The 19,299-nt window shown below is 40.8% G+C and overlaps 3 protein-coding genes across 5 annotated transcripts; 2 read left to right on the top strand and 1 right to left on the bottom strand.

The window, feature by feature from the left end:
- Window positions 1-113: 113 nt before the first annotated feature.
- On the bottom strand, window positions 114-6,682 carry ush1ga (Usher syndrome 1Ga (autosomal recessive)). 2 transcript variants are annotated; one of them, XM_068579348.1, is made up of 4 exons: window positions 6,486-6,682; window positions 3,095-3,548; window positions 1,615-2,411; window positions 114-1,461 (listed from the first exon to the last, which is right to left on the bottom strand). In XM_068579348.1, exons 1-4 carry the CDS (start codon window positions 6,647-6,649, stop codon window positions 1,458-1,460), a joined length of 1,419 nt encoding a protein of 472 aa, XP_068435449.1. In that variant the 5' UTR covers window positions 6,650-6,682; the 3' UTR covers window positions 114-1,457. The 2 variants fall into 2 exon arrangements, with proteins under 2 accessions (XP_068435449.1, XP_068435448.1); XM_068579347.1 differs by lacking the exon at window positions 114-1,461 and having other exon boundaries at window positions 1,611-2,411.
- A 2,104-nt stretch (window positions 6,683-8,786) lies between these two features.
- On the top strand, window positions 8,787-12,075 carry LOC137786995 (proton channel OTOP2-like). Its single transcript, XM_068579171.1, has 6 exons — window positions 8,787-9,222; window positions 9,296-9,432; window positions 9,523-9,581; window positions 10,374-10,516; window positions 10,609-11,453; window positions 11,541-12,075. The coding sequence occupies exons 1-6, from the start codon at window positions 8,787-8,789 to the stop codon at window positions 11,709-11,711; spliced, it is 1,791 nt and encodes a 596-aa protein (XP_068435272.1). The 3' UTR covers window positions 11,712-12,075.
- A 641-nt stretch (window positions 12,076-12,716) lies between these two features.
- zgc:112148 (uncharacterized protein LOC550424 homolog) lies at window positions 12,717-16,094 on the top strand. 2 transcript variants are annotated; one of them, XM_068578733.1, is made up of 7 exons: window positions 12,717-12,748; window positions 12,953-13,020; window positions 13,098-13,242; window positions 13,947-14,036; window positions 14,715-14,797; window positions 14,900-15,069; window positions 15,153-16,094. In XM_068578733.1, exons 1-6 carry the CDS (start codon window positions 12,737-12,739, stop codon window positions 15,063-15,065), a joined length of 564 nt encoding a protein of 187 aa, XP_068434834.1. In that variant the 5' UTR covers window positions 12,717-12,736; the 3' UTR covers window positions 15,066-15,069; window positions 15,153-16,094. The 2 variants fall into 2 exon arrangements, with proteins under 2 accessions (XP_068434834.1, XP_068434833.1); XM_068578732.1 differs by having other exon boundaries at window positions 14,715-14,840; window positions 14,941-15,069.
- Window positions 16,095-19,299: the final 3,205 nt, after the last annotated feature.

Below are 19,299 nucleotides of genomic sequence, written 5' to 3'. Positions count from 1 at the left end.
TTATTGACATGAGTGAGTATACTATATACCTTATAGAAGGGTTTTAGAAATACTGAGGCCAAATATTCCCAGTAGAATCCCAACCATCTAAATTTAGCTACCAACTAAACTATATAGAAATGTTCTGAATAGTTCAATTATTATTTTCTTTATACATACTCATATTTTTTTAATTTAATTGTTTCATTAGATTTGTATCAACCTACAACATAATCTAAATGTTTTTTCAGAGCCTCTTCCTGCACTTTCTTAGTTGTACTGTGATTCTAGTAGAAGCTATACTATACTTTCCTAAAAGGCTTGAAAAGCAAGTCACAATTTTGAACATTTTAAAGCATCAGAATATTCCTTAAAAAATGTGTAACGTATGTGTCATCACAGAACCATGTAGAATCATTAAATCTCTGAAAAATGTGATTATAAGACATGACCTCAATGATAACCATGGCCCTCCTTCATAGAGGCACATTGTACAGTTTGTTTCCAGTTTGAGCTAATCTGCAGATGAAATATAGTCAGTAGAGTGCAGTGAAAAGAGCAAAACAAATGGATCTATATCAGTGAATCAAGTAATTGACAGCATTAAAACATTAGTATTTATTGTTTAAAATCCACCTAATTGTTATAAAAATGAAATTAAAAACATTAACATATGTGCCTGTGCAGATGCTATTTTAAAAATATAAGATACAGACACATGGAAGACATATGGTCAAGAACAACATGAATGATATACAAAGGTTAATAAAGATGTATGGACTAAACATGCAAAATATAGAACTGCAACATGCTATAATGTGTATTATAATATATTGTGCTTTCACATTCTACAGTAAATCAGAATAGTAATCTCCATGAACAATTGGCCTGCATTGCCAGTGAGCCACACTTGGACTGACATGGCTTGCTGTAAACATTTACAGACATGGAATAAGGAAACAGTCGAGTGGCTCTGGGTGAAAATGTTGCTCAGACTATTGCAATTGGAGACAGTTAATAATAAAGTTACAATAAAGTTAATGTCAAAGGTATTTAGGCACGAGCAATGCAGGCACATCAGGTGGTAGGATTTACCCCACGGGGGCCAACAAATTCTGGGCATATGCCAAATGGCATACAGTGAACACTGCACTCTGACAATTGCCTTTCAGTTTGTTCAAACATGCAGTGCAGCGGACTCTAACCGACGCACACACAGATATATGTGCAGTGATCCTCCTGAGGCTAACAAGATGCTGTGAAAGGATCCTGCAAGGGATTTGTCTCACACTTGTCTCTTCCTGCTTGACATATTCCTCTCGACAGTGTCCTTTCTGCTTTGTTACCACTGAGGTACCGGGAGAGGCAAATCATTGCGCTCTCTCTGTCCATACGTGACATTCACTCGGCAATGCTCCACTGACCTTTAAGCCTGGATGAGCACATGGCAGGGGGGGCCATATCAACAGCAACTTGTATTATCTGCCGGACAGAATAACGACAACGAAGAAGAAAACCATGAAGAAACGGTTCGTAACTGAAGATGATTTGTGTTGAAGTGCAAACACAGAATAACAAACTATATGCCCAAATATTTCCTCACAACAGTGTATGACTAAAGATCCGGTCACTCACAGTGTTGTGTCCTCAATGCAGTTTGGGTCCTCTATGGTCTCCAGCCGTGTCTTGCAGGCATCTAATATTTTTTTCCTTGGTCCTAAGGGGATGCGGATACTCTTGAGGTCATGATCAGAACACAGCAACAGTGCTTCAAGGTCGATCTTCTCCCTCTTGAAAATGGAGACAAAGTCACTCATGCTCTGTGTGGCAAGGAAGACCTCCAGAGGGCTTGTGTCAGCTTCGTCATCATCGTCCAGCCCTAATTCGACTTCTTCCCATGGCAGCTCCTCCACATTCCTCTCTTGAAGGCTGCGTGCACTGCCGATGCTGTCTTCATCTGCGCTGGGGTAATGCTGCAGCCGACTGCGCAGACGCACATTAGTGCCTGACCGGTCTGCACTGTCCTCATCCCGACCACCGATGTCAAACATTCCCCCACTCACATAGTTCCTCCGAAAGACCATGGTGCCCAGACCGGGCCTATTGAACAGGGAATCATGTCCCGAGTCAGTGCTGATCTCGGAGTAGTCCACATCGGGCCCGTGGAGGTCCGGCTCACTAATGGCACGTGAAATGGCATCGTAATTTTCTCTGGGGAACATGTCACGGATATTGCGGCGGCCACGGTCCTTTAAGTTGGCGTAAGTCCCCTGTTTGACAAACATGACATCGTTGCCCAGCTGAAGTCCAGAGAGGGAGCGCACACTCTTCCTCCCGTCCTCGTAGATTTTAAATGTTCCGTCTCCTTGCTTCCTCTTCTCCAGCTTCCTCTGAATCTTTGTCTTTCCTCGGTTTGTGGCATGAAGGGTAGCCTAATAAGACATGAATAAATACAGTAATCAGGCACAATCTCAAACGATTTTCCAAACAAATCTCGTAACCAAATGTCAGGTTTCAATTCATGTCACAATGCTGGGCTGTGCTAGTGGGCTATTGGATGGATTGTCATGAAATTTAATACTGACATTCATAGTCCCCAGATGATGTATACCTACATTGGTGACTCGTCTAGTTCCCTCTATGCCATAATGAAGTTGGCATTCTCTTTATTAATTACATAAAGGACAACTATTGAATGGATTGCATTGACATTTTGAACAGACGTTCATGGTGTCCAGAGGATGAATTGAAGCTTTGGTAAACCTTTTACTTTTCCATCAATATCTCTCCAGTCACCTGTCTGATTTTCTCAGTTTATAAGCTAATTTTAAACCAATTAAAGGTTAAATCTTCATCAGACGTTAGTCGGATCCTCAGATTGGATTTCAGCCAATGCATTCCGTCTTTTCTAATCTCCACATGGACTGTTTACCTGCATTAAACCAAAGCCCGTTCAAACGTGATTGGTCAACAATACCACTCGGACTACAAGTGGAAATAGTAACCCTTCCGATACCAAAATTGTGTTACCGACAGACAACAATCCTTTCACCCTGAGCTGGAATGTGTGTCTGGTGCTTTATAGCAAACATGCCAACATGCTAAACAAACTGACCTGAGAATATGGCACACTGACTGTGGCTGCATTGAAGTTATGCAGCTTGTGGCTAATGGAGCTGCTGGTGTAACTGGAAAAGCTCATGACGTCTGACGCAGAAGCCTCCGAGGTCTCCTTGTGAAATCTCCGCTCCATGCGTTTGTGGTGTTTCTTCTGCATCTTCACACACTCCTTGATCCGCCGTTCAGCATCGCGGAACGCCCGGTCCTTCATCTTGCCGACCAGCTTTGTGTTGAGGCCCGTCTGCTTGGTGGCGATGGTATCAAGGTAGCGGACACAATCCATGTGATTCTTTGTGGCGGCCATGTCCAGTGGCGTGTGATAGTCGTTGTCCAGGCACCAAATGTTGGCGCCGAAAGACACCAGGAAGAAAAGGCAGTTGAGGTGACCATTGGCAGCTGCCAGGTGGAGCGGCGTGTTCCCCCATATGTCACACTTGTCAGGGTTTCCTCTGTGGGCCAACAGAAAGTTGTTAGATACTATACTTTGAATCAGGTGACTTCACATTGACTAAATAAATGTCTCCAGTTCTTGTTCAGACTGTTAGTAAGGTTATGATACCGGACCTCTGTTTAGATGACTCACTCATGAGTAAGCATATGATCTTTTGATTATGTTTTCAGCACTGCCCTGCCATCCGTGGGTTGTTAATGGGGCCTTGTTTAATAATTTATAGTCTGAATACCACATTTGGAAAACCAACCATACGGTAGATCTTATACACCATTCTTTCTTTTTTATTTTAAGGCTTTGACCATTTGGATAAAACAGGGTTTGATAAAAAAAAAGCAATCTGTGAAAGGAATGTACTTTTATGCAGGGGCCATAAATAAAACAATAAGCAATGTTTACCCTTGGCTGACAGTACACGACCTTAGAGTTACCTCTCTCTGTGCTACACTGTTGCTGCCTTTTCTGTAACATGACCACATGCTTGCCAGCGCCAATGCTACACTACCTGTATCCAGTTTCAGGGGAGGCCTAATAGGTTGCGCCTGACTCAAAAAGCACAACTGTGCATGGCTGGTGATGTCACGCTGAATTCCTCAAGTCAAAACATTGACAGTACCACAGCTGTTTGGATCATGTGGAGGACCGATGTGTGTGGAGCCTTCTTATTTTTCTTTCACATCATGAGCTTCACAAATTTACAATATGCCGGCTCACATGCTTACTTATTATTCTCAGTTTCAAATCTTTAGTATTCCATCAAGCGTCCAACTGATCATGTTGTTTGTTTTTTTAACAGGATGTATTAATGGTATAGAGCGTGTCTGTGTCCATGGCTACTAAATAATGTAAAAACGGTTTAAACGTTGTATTTATATTTCATCTATAAAGCACACAACCCTGAAATGACATGTTTACCAAATTGGCTTTTGTCTTGTCCTTGTCTTCCAATGTAACCCCGACATGTTGAATATTTGATACGATGGATGTGAAGCTACTGTCGAAGGGCAAATGTATTATTGATGGATTGCGTTGTTAGGTTTTTGCAGGGAATGTGTCAGATCTGCCGAGCCCAGCCTGGGCAGCGATTAGCTGTGAAGCTTCACTCTGATTTCAGCTCCCTGGCTTATTTGTTTCGTCTTCACAGGATTGGCTTCAACATGTTTAGAAAGCAAACCCAGCTTGAGGATCAGGGCCTTGAGTTTGAATGTATGAGGAAATGGTTGTCATCATTGTGCATGATGGACAACATGTTCCAAACAGCCCAGAAAGTGACAATAAAACAATAATCAAACAAAGGAATTGCACTGTTAGTCCTGTGCTGAAATGAAGGATCATAACATGCTATAAACTGATGATAAAGAAAGACAAACAGCAAATAGCTATTAGCTTTCATTTTGAGAAAAAAAATATTTATCACCCTCGGATTATAAAATATGCTTTTGCATTGGCGACCATCTAACATGACAGCTTTATGAGTCATAATTTATGTCTGTCCGAGTAAAATGCTGACTGCAGTGGTGCAAGTTCTCCCCACTTATCCCTCCCCTGTTCTTTATCACATCATGGGCTGTATCTTCACTTCCTATGACAGCTTGATGTTACTGCAGGTTGCCCGGTGCAATATACTTGTCATATATAGCACTGCATGACATCTTTCCCATGACATTGTCAAGCAGTATTAAACTTATCTTCATTATGTCCCAGGGTCTCACCAGTTTCGGGCCTCTGTGAAACATTATGGCAGCTATTAATGTTTAATTTTAATACCTTGTGTCAATCAGGACTTTATATGCCATCAACAGAGGCAGCAGAATGCCTCCTGAAGCTTGTTTGCACTTATTCTCGTGGGAAATAGTGAATTTAGAATTATCACGTAGACTGGAAGTCTTTCTTTGTTGCCTGTGTGTTTTAGGAAAACTGTTAAAAAAAAAATTTAAAAAATTAAAAAAAGTCCTCAAATCAGATATTTTGCATTCAGTAAAGCAAACACTGATGAATGATGGTGTCTCACATTGCAGTACGTCTCTCACACACTTTACTCAATCAAGCAGATTCATAATGGGCCTCATTTTTCTGGCTGACAGCAAACCAGGTCAGCCAGAAAAAAAGCAGGAACGAGCTGTTCGTGATGACCAATAACATTTGCACACTTTGCTGGAGCAGCATTTATACCATGCAACTCCTAAAATGACCTGTTGTTAATTTGGTGACTCGTTTTCTTTTGCCTATGATGACATCAAATTGGTAGTTAGAATTGATTAAATGAAATGCTTCTTATTACATAAAAGTTAATAATTCAGGAATGAGTGAAAATATATATCTTACAAGTCTCTTTATGGGACTGCATAAATGTTTTAGCTATTATACAGTAAAATATGTCACTGAATAGGACATATATGTCTGAATTGTATGATGCAAAAAAAAGCCTGGTCTCAGAAAAGGTGCCTCCTGAAAATAATGTGCTTAACTATATTTCATCTTGAAATCCCCACTCTCTAGCCTGAACCCTGGGTATTGTCCAGACATGCCTGAATACAACTGAATTGTTACCAAACTGGTTAGAGGCCACTTCTTGGCCAGACAAGCCTGAGGTTATTGTTGGTATCAGGGCCCCTATGTAAAAGTTTTAAAAAAAAGGAAACGTGTTGGACTTTATAAAAGGTGACCTACATTGTCACTGGTGTACAATTACTTTAGTTGCTAAATGTGTATATATCTATTGTTAAACATATTAATATTGCAATAATATTGTGTTTTATATGGTATTTGTTTCCCTATTTCTGCCCAATCTGACATCACCATTATTTGGAATAAGAAATAAAAATGTTTGCTCTAAAACGTTTAACCCAACACTTACTGTTACAGTTACTGAAGATGGACACCGTGTTACGCACACGCCCTACAAGTCACACAGCCGCCACTGTTTTCTACCCACCCCCTCGCTGCGATCAGCCGCAGAGCCTCCAGGTTGCCGTGATAAGCAGCCCACAACGTCGGTGTCATGCCATCCTCATCCTGCGCGTTGAGATCCTTCCGCGTCGCCTCCTTCAGCAGGTCCAGGTAGCCATCCCGGGCCGCCTTGTGGTACCTGTCATTCATGGTGCAGAATTAATCCACCCTGCTCGACTCCATTGCGTTTCATCAACCCCACCACCACCACCACCACCACCACCACCATCGTCGTCGTCATGCGGCGATGTAAGTGGGAGCAGACCGGCTGAAGTGCCGATGTGTCCCGCAGTTCCCCCGGGGCCAGTCGCTCCTGGTCTGTGGAGGAGCGCGTCACCGGTATCCAGGGACGCCGCGGTGCACTCACGCGGGTGGGTAACAGTGCTCCCCGTGGCCGAGGTGGACCTTCAATTAAACCACATAAAATACCTTCAAGAAAATCTAACAAATAGACAAAAAGAGTGTTTAAATATCAAAGATAAATCAATGTTGCACTCCTAACTGAGGAGTTATTTTAATCTAATTATGTCACCATTGCTCTCTCGTCTGGTGAGGCTCAAGAATCACCGTAATATCCTTATAAGCTGTAAAAACATAATATCCCCTCAGTTGCCAGTTTATCAGATCACATCCAGCAAAAAAAAAGTCATCTAATGCAACAGTGCTGCCATTAATCCTCCCTTCATTAAGGTGACACTATTTAGTTGTGCTGTTTTAGAGAGGTGTTGATGAAATGTCCATGATGTGGTTTGTACTTGTGTATTGCAGCTCTTTAGTCAAGATATACTGTAATGCAATCTGATGGAAAAACAAAATGTCCATGCATTTGGTGGAATATTTATATTTTATGTTTCTATTCGACATGGAAACATGTCTGAAACCTTTCAAACTCATCCATCAGGAAGAAACTGACACACTGCACTGAAGTTGTTATTTGCACAGATACTTGAGAACACAGGAGTATGTCTCATTGGGACAAATAAGAAAGAGAAGTCACTGGTGTATTTGTTTGTCAGCGTTTTTGTGAATAAACTATTGTTCTCGCTTAAAACTTTCCATTACTGCAGACAAACAAGACAAACAAGTCCATGGAGTGTTACAATGAAAAAAGTCCCTCACTCTCAGATCCACTCCGATGAAAAGGACACATGCAGCGACACTGAAGTTCTCGGATATATTTTGAAACTTGCAGAACAATAGGCACAGAAAGTGGCCAGGCTTTTCATGGTCGACACCTCAGGCGTCCTCCAGAGACAAGAAGCTCATTTCTTTACTGAGCCAGTGCATTAATGAGAACTGGGAGTAATCCCTTCAAGCACTGAAACAAGCAGATAAGATATTTACATATGCTACGCCTGTTTAGAGAATGTAGATGTTTCACATTTATTGAAGCAGATGCATGTGGTCAGCCGCAGAAAAACGGACATCACGTTGAACAAGACAACAAATAAAGCCTTTAAAATATACGCATGCAAAAAAAAAGATAATGAAAAAAAAAACGATTTGTTGCATTTTTGTTTTTCCTTATTTAGAGCACATTTTGAGAATACTACAGACTTTAACAAAGAAAGGCCCAAATTGCACATGTATCATATTACATTAAAGAAAACTGAGTTTATCTGAAAGGAAACCGGTTTCTTCTATTTTGGAATTCGTGAGAAAGGGATTTTCGTAGAAACATCTTTTGAACTTTACATGTGTATTTTGTGCAAAACACGCTGTGTTTGGTAATAATATGGTGTTGTTCATAACAGTTTTATTGACATTTATGACTGTACAGTAAACCACGGTGTTTTTGTCGGCATATAAAAGCCATGAAGGCTCGGACTGCTTCTCAGGATCACACTGCATCAGGTAGGCTTACAGATACTCTGAGACCTGCTGTCATTATAAGAAGGTCACTGCTTTTGTCGGATTGTCATGCGAGCTGCAATTTGGTAACAGGGGTCTTTACACGCACGTTATTATATTTCACCTGTCCAGGTGTTAAATATGTATCAAGAGATGGAGAGGAATAATGTGGAGGACTTTCCTTACAGTTTATCCATGTCAACCTGATAGTGAATCCTCACTCTAATCAGCACATGCATTGCTTTGAGAAACAGAGCAAATTTAATTCAATATGCTAATTAGAAACTACTCGTTTGTATCCGTGAAAAGGTTTCGCCGAGGATCTGCCTTTACAGAGAGCTAATGAGTGGGTGTAGCTGCTAAACCTGTAAAGTCTCAGGCGGAACCGCGCTGCAGCCAGCGACTCATTTGTGAATAGGCCTTAGAGAAGAGAAGGATGTGTTTGAACGTTGGCTATCAATGCGACTGTTTGACCGATGGCCATCCCTGTGAACCATGCAGCATGACGGCCAAAGACAGGGAGACGGAGGAGGCCCACCTGTCCAACAACATCAATGCGCCGGGTCCAGTGGAGGACACGTGCGAGCCCGACTTGAACATCCCCTCCGCTGTAGCCCTGAAGGAGAAGGGTCGATACTGGGGATGGATGTTGTCCGGGATCATTTGTGTGAACATTTTGATCCTGGGCTGTGCCTTGGTCAGCGGCAGCGCGGAAAACAATGTAAAGATCGGCAGCGTTGACCTGCAGATCTTCCTCATCATCCTCCTCCTCCTCACCTCCGTCTGGATGGTTTATTATGTCATCTACACGGCCAGGACAGAAAATGCTGTTGATTACAAGGACGGCCATGCTGGACCTGTGTGGCTCCGGGGTAAGTACACATCAGACTAAAGTGGTTTTATTTGCTGAGAATGTCCAATTAATGTTGCTCGTTGCTGCTGCAGGAGGACTCGTGCTGTTTGGAGTGCTCAGTATCGTCATGGATATTTTCAAGATCGCCAGCTATGCGGGATACCTCCACTGCGAATCTGGCGTTAAGATTGCATTTCCCCTGGTGCAACTTGTCTTCGTACTTGTGCAGGTGAAATGCACATTACCAAGACGTTAATTCATTTACGCAACTTTGAATCATTGCAAAAAGTATTAATACAATTGTGCAATCAATTTGCAGACATACTTTTTGTGGACACACTCCAAGGCCTGTGTGCAGCTACAAAGGAACATTACACGGTAGGTAAACACTCACTGGAAGTAAGAGTATCTTCATTTAGAGTAGTTCAGCGGGTAGCTACGATGACTGACTGGCTTCACACCTACACAACTCATGAGACCTTTACTGACCTCCTGAACCCAGTATTTACAATAACCAGTCTTCTTATTTAGAACAACTAGTTCCTGTAAACACAATATAACACGTACAGCATAAGAGGTGACACTCAGTCCGTTACAATATGGTCTGCTCATTTCTGCAATATAGTTCATATTCATTATATCCTGTGATTCCAGTTTCTTTATTGTGAGGTCTTTCTCTGCTGAAATGTATTCCTTAAGTTTCTCCTTATTTGCAAACCTCAAGATATGCAATTCTTGCTTATCTGTAAGAGGGCTGCGATGCACAATTATTTCCATATTTTCTTGATTTGTTGACTCATCATTTGGCTGATAGAATGTGAAAAAAAATTGTTAAATGCTTATCACAATTGCCCAGATATGAGAAAGATGTTTTAACAGTGAAAAACAAAACAAAAACAAAGCAAAATATTATTCAATAGCACAACACTTAACTTGAAAAAAACAACAACTATTAACCTGTTATAAAAATAGTTTCTGGCTATAATTTACTTTTGGACGAGATGTTTTAGCACTAAACTGTAATAATGGTAGATACATTTTTTAAGTTAATATAATAGTATTAGTTAGTATAAATCTTACATTAACTTAGATAACAAGTTAAACTAATAAAAATAAACATTGTTTTAGTTTGATCATTATTTCCTTTTGATTCCCTCTGGTCTTATTTAGCTGCGGGCTGATGCTCACCCTCTCCACAAATCTAGTTGTGTGGATGACTGCGGTCACTGAGGAGTCCCTTCACCAAACAATAGTTCCTGAATATCCCAGCAACACTACGAAACTCTCAGGACGAAGAAGTTACATCAATAGAGGTAATTAAAGAACACACATCAATCAAAGCAGATAAGAGTAAAGCACCGCAACATAATACTTACATCTACCTGTGCCCTGTCATGTCTTACAGCGGGTTATGGTGACGACGCATGCAAGTGCAGCCACACTTCATGCAGCGTCTTCAAGGAGGCCTACTACTACCTGTACCCGTTCAACATCGAGTACAGTCTCTTTGCCTCAGCCATGGCATACGTCATGTGGAAAAATGTTGGCAGAGTAACAGAAGAACACGATCACCACATCAAATTCAGTTTAAAGGATGTATTTCTCGGTCCTGTTGCAGGACTTCTCTTAGTGGCGTCGGGCCTGGCAACCTTCATCGTATATGAGATGGAAATGGTTAATGGAAGTGGTGATGATGACCAGAAAGATAGAGCAGTGATGATGCACTTTGTCATGAATATAGTCATTGTGACCCTGATGTCCGTCGCCACTGTGATCGGCTGTGCCATCTACAAGGTGGACCACAGGGAGCATGTATTAGAGAAGAACCCCACACGGAGCCTGGATGTGGGGCTGCTGGTTGGAGCCTCGCTGGGCCAGTTCATCATCAGCTACTTCACCATCGTAGCAATGGCTGCAACCGGAGCCAAAGGCTACCTGAACAGGCTTAACCTGGCCTGGGCTATTCTGATGGTGATCCAACTCGGCCTGCAAAACTTTTTCATCATCGAAGGGCTACATCGGGAGCCCTTCCACGAGGTGGAACCCGTCACTGTGGTTGCTAATCCGTACGTGCTGCAGCCAAGGAAAGAGCTAAACATCTACGAAGAAACCGACATGGACGCCAAGCCCAGCCCGGAACTCACAGCAAACGGCCAGCACGAGCGCACGGCCGAGCACAGGCCCAAACTGTTGTGGAAGAGGCGGATTTTGAAGGAGGTCTGCGTGTTTCTACTGCTGGGCAACGGCATCGTGAGTAACCTTCTCATTTACACTCTCAAAGTTACTGCTTGAAAATTCACCAAATGCTAAACCTGTTCCCCTCTCCGCCTCTGACAGCTGTGGATCATGCCGGCATTCGGTGCTCGACCCCAGTTTGACCACGACACTGAAACGGAATTCTACAAATTCAACATGTGGGCTGCGATTGTAAATGTTGGACTTCCCTTTGGCATTTTTTACCGCATGCATTCAGTCGCTAGTCTGTTTGAGGTTTTTCTGACTTCATAACGCTGCAGGAGCTGATGCAGCAAACTCTTTTGACAATATAAAGATGTTTTTTTATAAATTGTAGTTTGTTTGGATGATTCTTTGTTGTTTCTCAATAAATGTGTGAAGTGCAATTTTGTCAAACAATGTCGCTCGTGATGTTAAAGCCTGGATGTGTAACAATCTAAATGTTTTCAAAATATTATTCCCAGAAGTTAAACAAATGATTGCGAAACTAATCTTGTGTGACATGTTTTATGCTTCAGCCTCAGCACGTGTATTAGAAGGGCAAGCAAAACAGAGAGTTGAGTAAGAAAATACTTGTGTCAATTATTATTAACATTAATATTATTTGTACGTACACAGCTGCAGTGGTCAACCACAATTTACAATTTTCTGACATTTTGTAGAGCAAATATTTAATTGATTAATCCAGAGAAGAATTAGTATCTTAAATCTATAATGGAAACATTTGTTAGTTGTAGCTGAAATTAATATGTTTTTGGGGACTTTACAAGGCTCTGAATCTACTGTATACTGTTCTGGAAGTTTTTTGGGGTGTAATATATGTGTAAACCTATTGTTGATTGGCCATTTAAACATGGATTGTGAACATCCTACTATGTTGTGTTAATCAAAGTTAATTAGTAAAACTAAATGCATGTATATATTTGAAAGTGTATTGAGTTTAAACTTACATTTGGGTGTGATTTTGTACAAAATACCCCCAAAAAGTGTTAAAAATAAAAATGTAATAAAACCAACAGAAAGAGTCACTTCTACTACACACACTAAATAAACAATCTCTTATAGCGTCTGGAAGATCTTACAAGCTTGAAATAAAAGCCTTTTTCTATACTGGAACAATGTCATATGACATAAAATCATAAGAGCGTATACAAGAAGCAGAAATTGCTATTTATTTGGGCTGATCGGTCGTCTTACTTTCGAGTCAGGCACATTTAAAGCCACCCTTCTTTTGGGGTCCTTCGCATAAGGTTTTGTTTACAACCACGTCATCAGGAAATACATCCGGACCTTTCAACATGCTGCGACAGGTAATCTATCCTAAACTTGACTTTTGTGGCCACTTAGGGACACTTTTGGCTTTTTCATATGGTGCAACTCGTTGAAATCAATATTTCTGACTTAAATATCTGTGACTGTCCAGATTGAAACAACAAAAAAGCCGCTAACAGATATCTGGAAGATGAGCATTAGCATTAACCTGATTTTATTTTTATTTTTTTAAACGTTAACAGGACTCGCAAGACGCTCCTCTTTTTGGTGAAGATGACGGTATCACAGGGGCTAGAAAGTCCAACATCAGGTGAGATGTGCTGCATGCTTCTGTCCCAAAGTGGCCGTCATCTTCTGACCAAACGTTTTTATTCTCAAATGTTTCAGACATCCGCTGGTCTCTTTCTTCCATCTCTTCTTCCGAACAAGTGCCATCTTGGTCTACTTACTGTGTGACATCTTCAGCAGTCGTTTCATCGTCTGCATGGTCACCATCATCCTCCTGCTGTCATGTGACTTCTGGACCGTGAAGGTGAGCAGGTCAGCTGGGTCACCAGATATGGAAACCCATAATGCATAATACACCTTTAGGAGCTATTTATTGGATATTAAGTTTTTTTTAAGTAGTATTTTTTAGTTATTCTAATTGTTTGCTTAGTTGGGTCAGAATGTTTTAGTTTAATTATTTGTAGTTGTCTAGGTTTACTTAGTCTTTAGATTGTTTTGGTTTATTGATTGGGTAATGCTGTGGCCACTTGGGGTTTATATATAGGCGTAGACGGGTACAGGACCAGATTGCACCTGGGTAGGCCTATCGTAGCACAGCTCAAGGAGTTCCTTTGTTCTTTTGTTTGTTTGCTTGCTTGTTTTTTAGTTAAATAAATGATCTGAAAAACGGTATCCTGCATGGACAATGCATTATTTTGGCTGCGTTATCCACATGCGTCAGTGGCCCTTTTGATTTATGTGTATTTTCTTTCTACTCTCTACTTAGACAGGTGGTCTGAACCTGGTCCAATGTAGCCTATATGTGGAAAAAAACTCCCCTTTCTGCATTTATTTTTCTATTTTTTTTGCAGATCAAGTTTTACTTTTATTCTTTTTTAATAGATTCTTTCATTTTTTTGTCTTTTGAATCTCCACCTTACTTGTTTCGTGACTATTTGGAGAGGTGCATGATGTGTATGTTGTTAATGATGAAAACAAATCAAAAGGACCCGTTTCTTTTCCCATCAGAATGTATCGGGCAGATTGTTGGTTGGCCTTCGGTGGTGGAATCAAGTGGACAAAGATGGAAAGAGCCACTGGGTGTTTGAGTCCAGGAAGGTAAGCACAAAGACATCTGATATACAACCCTTAAAGGCCTGGCGGGCATTTACACAGCGCTCTCTCCAGCCCAAGAGAAAAATAAAGTTTTCTTAACAAAGGATTCTCACGTCAAGAGCGTTAACCTGATAGACTAACAAAAGTCTATCAGGTTAACTCTGACAGATGCATTAACCTGATAGACTAGCAAAAAACAACATCTCTTGTAAGCTAAACAGCCTCATCACGTTTCCTTTTTTTAATGACTATTATTCAGTGTGACCGAGGCAGCGAGCAACTCTCTACAAAGTGAAGTAAACACAATGATGTTCATTGTAACTCAGAAGTGACAACATTTCTTTGTGCATAGCCCTTTAAATTACACCGTAATTTATCTGCATGACCTTATTAGACAATTAAAGACAGTGTAACATAGAACAGCTCCATTGTCCTTCTTTAGAAATATCACACGTCACCAGAGGAACATAAGATAAGATAAAATAAGATAATCCTGTATTAGTCCTGCAGTTGGGAAATTGCAAGATTACAGCAACAGACAGTTAAAGTGCACAGAGTCGCATAGCAAAGTAGTGTAAATAAACAGATAAAACCCTAAATAAAACAGTAAAGAATCTACAGGCGCGTTTCCAAAGACAGTTTTTTTTTGTTAATTGAATCCTTGTTTACTTCTCTTCTCAGCCGCAAAGTCGGAACCCGGTGTCCAGTGCCGAGTCGCAGATCTTCTGGCTCGGACTCATCGTGTGCCCCGTCTTCTGGATAGTGTTCGTGTTCAGCACCATCATCTCGTTCAAGATCAAGTGGCTGGTGAGTTTAGCGCTTTTGAAATTGACAGTCAACTTTTGAAGCATTTCCGTCTTTATTAGTTGCCAATTGTCGGTCCGCGTCTTGTCGTGCTTGGCCCCAGGCTGTAGTGGTCATGGGCGTGGTGTTGCAGTGGGCCAACCTGTACGGCTACGTCAGGTGCAAGCTGGGTGGACAGACCAACCTGAGAAACATAGCACAGAACTATCTTGGCAGCCAGATTTTTAAACAGGTACGTGAAGGTTACAAACGCTGAACATTTACGTCTAACGGTGATGCATTAACTTTTGCATTTGTTTTGTTCGTCCATGAAAGGCAATGAAAAAGACGCAGGAACCTTGAGTTGAAGAGGAAGTGTCGAACCTTCGGCAGTGTGACGGACACGTTAGATCTACTCGATACCGGTGGGGCTTTTCTGAGGGTGAACAGGGTTTTTGGTATTTCATTCAAGTTTTTGATACAACTGATTTTGTATGTGTTTTCTTTCCCTCTGAAATCATTGACTGATACATCTAAGAATAACTTCCAAACGTTCCATTGATGCAAATACAAAAAACAGTACTTGCTTTTGAGAATACATTCCATACAGTAGTTTTGGCAGCACATCAGTTCAGAGGACAGGTAGTCATCATTTCTACCGATGTAAGGTTATTGTGAAATGTGAACCCTTTATGGTAACTGAGTTTACCACAACATCTACAAGGCTGCGATTTATTTTAAAATAGGAGTTAAGGCCGTAATGTTTGAACGCTGGACTCCTGATGGGATTTAGATCAAGGCAGTTGTATTGTTAGAAAAATGAAAGCATTATTTTTACATTAAAACTTTTGTAACTTTTGATGACTCGGCATCTCTGAATGTACTCTATACTGTTGTGAAGAGGGCTTCGGGGGACAATAAATATGTAGCTATAAATATGTTACCTTATTGTTCCTACCATTTAAACTTTAAAGTGTGGACCTTAACGTTATACTGTTGCTTTATGGTTTAATTAAACTTTATTTATTTTTTTAAAGATTAGAATGAATGACATTGGGGTAAGGTTGGGAGAAGTTGGTAAAGTATATCATGTTTACTTATAAGTGCCACTTGGTTGTGATTTTAGACAGACACTGGGGATTTGCCCTGGACATTTCTGAAATTGTTGCTTTACTGAAATGAATAAATACAATAATAAACGTATGGCCATCATTTATGGGTGGAAATGTCAATCTCACTAAAGGCTCACTGGTCCTGTGATCATGTTATCTAAGCATACTGAATATTTAACTGTTCCAGATGACATTGTGGAAACATTGTTTTAATATTATGTTATTAAAACCAATCAATATATTCAGCTCATTACAAAGTTGTGAATTATTCAACTCAACTGCTGTTTTAATTTGCATTAAGTCTAAAGGGATAAAGTGCAGCAGGTCTGCAGTGAACGATTACACCACTAGGTGGCAACGACAGAACAGTGTTTACTGGAGGCCGTGCAGTTTCATCCCTCTTCTCCTGACATTTAATACATGTGTATTGATATAGACATTGTATAATATAAGCAGACGGTTTTATGCAATATCAGAAGATCTGACGAATCAAACTGAAACCCCAAACCTGCAATACAAACTGCATTGTGAGCCGGTTGCACCACTAATACTTAGATAAATTATGTGACACAAAATGCATATTTTATTTAACCAGGAAAAGCCTCAAAGAGATTAAACATCTCCTTTACAAGAGTGGCCAAGACAGTAGTAGCACATCAAACAAAGTTTCAGACATACAAGATAAAGCAGAACATTTTGAGATCACAGCATGAGTTAGACTCAAGTCATCATATCCTAGTTCACACAGGTGCACATGCCTCAGTCAAAAACATCTACAACCAGATAAACCACATTTTTAAATCTGTTTTTAAAAACACCTAAAGAGCCCTAAATACTGATACTGATTTGGGGCCCTCGAAGCCCTCAATCAGTATATATTTTATTATTACGGGAGTGAAGGATAAATTCCTTTAATTGTTTGATTTTCATAAATACACCACAACACATCTTTATCAAACATCTATGAGATTCACTCAGATTAACTACGAGTACAAATAAGAACCACAGTATTTAACAAAATACAAAGAAGGTGAGGTTAAACACGTATGGAATCAAATTTAATAAATGTGTGCTGAGATTAACGCGTTAAAATTTGAAGAGCTAGTTTTAGCTGTTTTTATAGTGATGCTGTGTGTTAAATATCAGACCAGAAATTCAGATGGTCAACTGTACATGTATATTTTGCCATCACACTGGTCATGGCAATAAAGTATATCGTGCCACAAATAAAGTAGAACCAGAAAAATGTCTTGTCCACTTTGTCAGCAAACATCTGATTTCTGTCACTCTCCAGTGTCTTGGCATCGAGAGCTTCCAGGAAGTTGACCACCTTTCTGAGCAGCTGACTGTTGTCTTCTGAGCCAGTCAGCTGATTGACACTCATGTCAGCTTTGACTTCTGTAGGGAAGGAAACCGCAGTCAGAGCAGGTCACACAGGCAAAAATATAGACGTGAGCATGAAAATACCCTTCTCAATATCAACATCAAGTATTGCATTGCAGAATTAGTTGAACAGTTGAGCCTTCCTCACCCTCATCCTCGTCCTCCTTCCTGTCCTTGTTTGCTGTGTTTTTGGAGTAGCAGCAGAAAAGGAGACGGCCCTCTGCGGCCAAGCGTGTCACCACGATGGAAAACAACATGCTCACCACCAAGAGGATGAGGCAAACGCAGAAGTGGATTCCTGCGGCACAGACAAGACAGTTAGTGACTCCAACTGCGATACGGTCGCTTGTATTTGGTTTGTGAGTGTTTGTGACGGCGTGCGAGCTGACTGACGGATGACGGGGCTGCATTGGCCCTCTCCGGGGAGCTGGTTGTTGAGGATGAAGAGGAACATGGTGAAGCTGAGCACAAGCGTGACCTTGAAAGAGTTGCGTTCGCCGCCTCCCAGCGGCAGAGCAAAGCTGACTATGTCGGTCAAGATGATCAGCATACTGGGTAGCAGTAATGTTATGAAGGGGTTGGTCACTGTAAGGCTCAACGACACCTGAGGAGTAGCAAACAGAGTGTCATGGGACAACACAGAAGCTGGAACTGCGGAAAGTTTGATGATTACTGGTGTCGAAATTGCGTGAATTATTACCTATAAGTAAAGTTTGAATGAGTTTTCTAAACGCTCACAAACTCACCAGGATGTAATTGCGGTCACGTCTCACTCTCTGGAGGTTCACTTTGTCGGTAGTCCAATCTCCATGGCTCCCATCAATCAGCCGTACTTCATTAAATACCAGTTCTGTCCCACATCCTGAATGAAATGGCTTCTTTAAAAGAGCACTCCACTGACAGAGCATTGACACACTCAAAAAAGATGTAAAACTCAATTTTTCATTCCTTGCCTACATCCAAACATGGCGCCTACAATACCCATAATGCAACATGCCCTCTCACAGTTTGGTTTGAGATTCTGGTGTGTAAAGCTATAACAGCAACTAATGTAGCCTCATTTGACATTATTATGGAAATGTAGTACTGAGAATATTATCCAAAAAGATGAAGCATTTTTAAAAAGCATAACTGTGAAAAAAAAACAACAATCAAGCTATCAAGCTGTAAGATAACCAAAAACTGCACAACCATTCATGGCCAATAGAAAATGAATCATTATCTTCTTCAGAATCAACACGTGTAAAATTAGGAAACTAAGCAAATGAACACATTACGACTGAACACCCAATCTGTTCTAAAACTTCAATTAAACGCTGTATAATATTTGTATTAAATATATTTGTATTAGTGTACTCACCTTCATTGGCCCAGGTTTGGATCGCAACAGGACATTTATCACTAGCGAAGGGATAGTTGAACAGGTTGACCTCACAGTTCACCTCCGCCTTTATCATCACAGAGTGCTCCACGGTGCCGTTACTGTGCACCAGCAGATCACGGGAACTGTGTGTCATGGTGGTCGTTATTCTACGCAGGTGAGAAACAACAGACGTGTGAGATGAGTATCAACAAGTCCGTTAATAGACGTCGCGATGATAGTTATAAACATAGATTATGTTTGGTAATTTACCCATTTGTGACGTAGAGCTCCGGGGTCCAGACTTTATCCACCGGCAGTGTCACCATGTCAAACGGGTAAACGGACATGTTCCAGTTCAGCTCAGGGTCCTCCCACACCTGGTTTCAAATCAAAATTATTGTGACTGAAACATACTCTTTGTTTCTTTTCATCTATTTGTTAGTATCTCGGAGCTTACAAGTGAGGCTTGCAGTTGACTTAATATGCGAAGATTCTTTGTGTCCTGTGAAAAAAGAAGAGAAGAAATGTGGTTCAGCAAAGTGTCAACTCTATTGGATTGCTGGTGGAAATTATCAATGAAAATCTTTGTCTGAAAATATTTCTCAGATCCCCATGTTCTCTTCCT

Source organism: Clinocottus analis, unplaced genomic scaffold (assembly GCF_023055335.1).
Source record: "Clinocottus analis isolate CAN_PGR_092001 unplaced genomic scaffold, fCliAna1.0.p SCAF_16, whole genome shotgun sequence".
Classification (NCBI taxonomy): domain Eukaryota; kingdom Metazoa; phylum Chordata; class Actinopteri; order Perciformes; family Cottidae; genus Clinocottus; species Clinocottus analis.
This window is presented reverse-complemented; position numbering and strand designations above follow the sequence as displayed.

Bases quoted from the DNA above. Each gene is read 5' to 3' on its own strand.
- LOC137786995 (XM_068579171.1), top strand. From the start codon at position 8,787: ATGTGTTTGAACGTTGGCTATCAATGCGACTGTTTGACCGATGGCCAT. The intron at 9,223-9,295 runs GTAAGTACACAT...TTGCTGCTGCAG, and splicing joins TGGACCTGTGTGGCTCCGGG to GAGGACTCGTGCTGTTTGGA. The intron at 9,582-10,373 runs GTAGGTAAACAC...GGTCTTATTTAG, and splicing joins CTACAAAGGAACATTACACG to CTGCGGGCTGATGCTCACCC.
- zgc:112148 (XM_068578732.1), top strand. The intron at 14,841-14,940 runs GTGAGTTTAGCG...GCTTGGCCCCAG, and splicing joins CGTTCAAGATCAAGTGGCTG to GCTGTAGTGGTCATGGGCGT. The intron at 15,070-15,152 runs GTACGTGAAGGT...CGTCCATGAAAG, and splicing joins GCAGCCAGATTTTTAAACAG to GCAATGAAAAAGACGCAGGA.
- ush1ga (XM_068579348.1), bottom strand. From the start codon at position 6,649: ATGAATGACAGGTACCACAAGGCGGCCCGGGATGGCTACCTGGACCTG. The intron at 3,549-6,485 runs GTGGGTAGAAAA...GTTGGCCCACAG, and splicing joins CGGCTGATCGCAGCGAGGGG to AGGAAACCCTGACAAGTGTG. The intron at 2,412-3,094 runs GTCAGTTTGTTT...ATGTCTTATTAG, and splicing joins TCAGTGTGCCATATTCTCAG to GCTACCCTTCATGCCACAAA.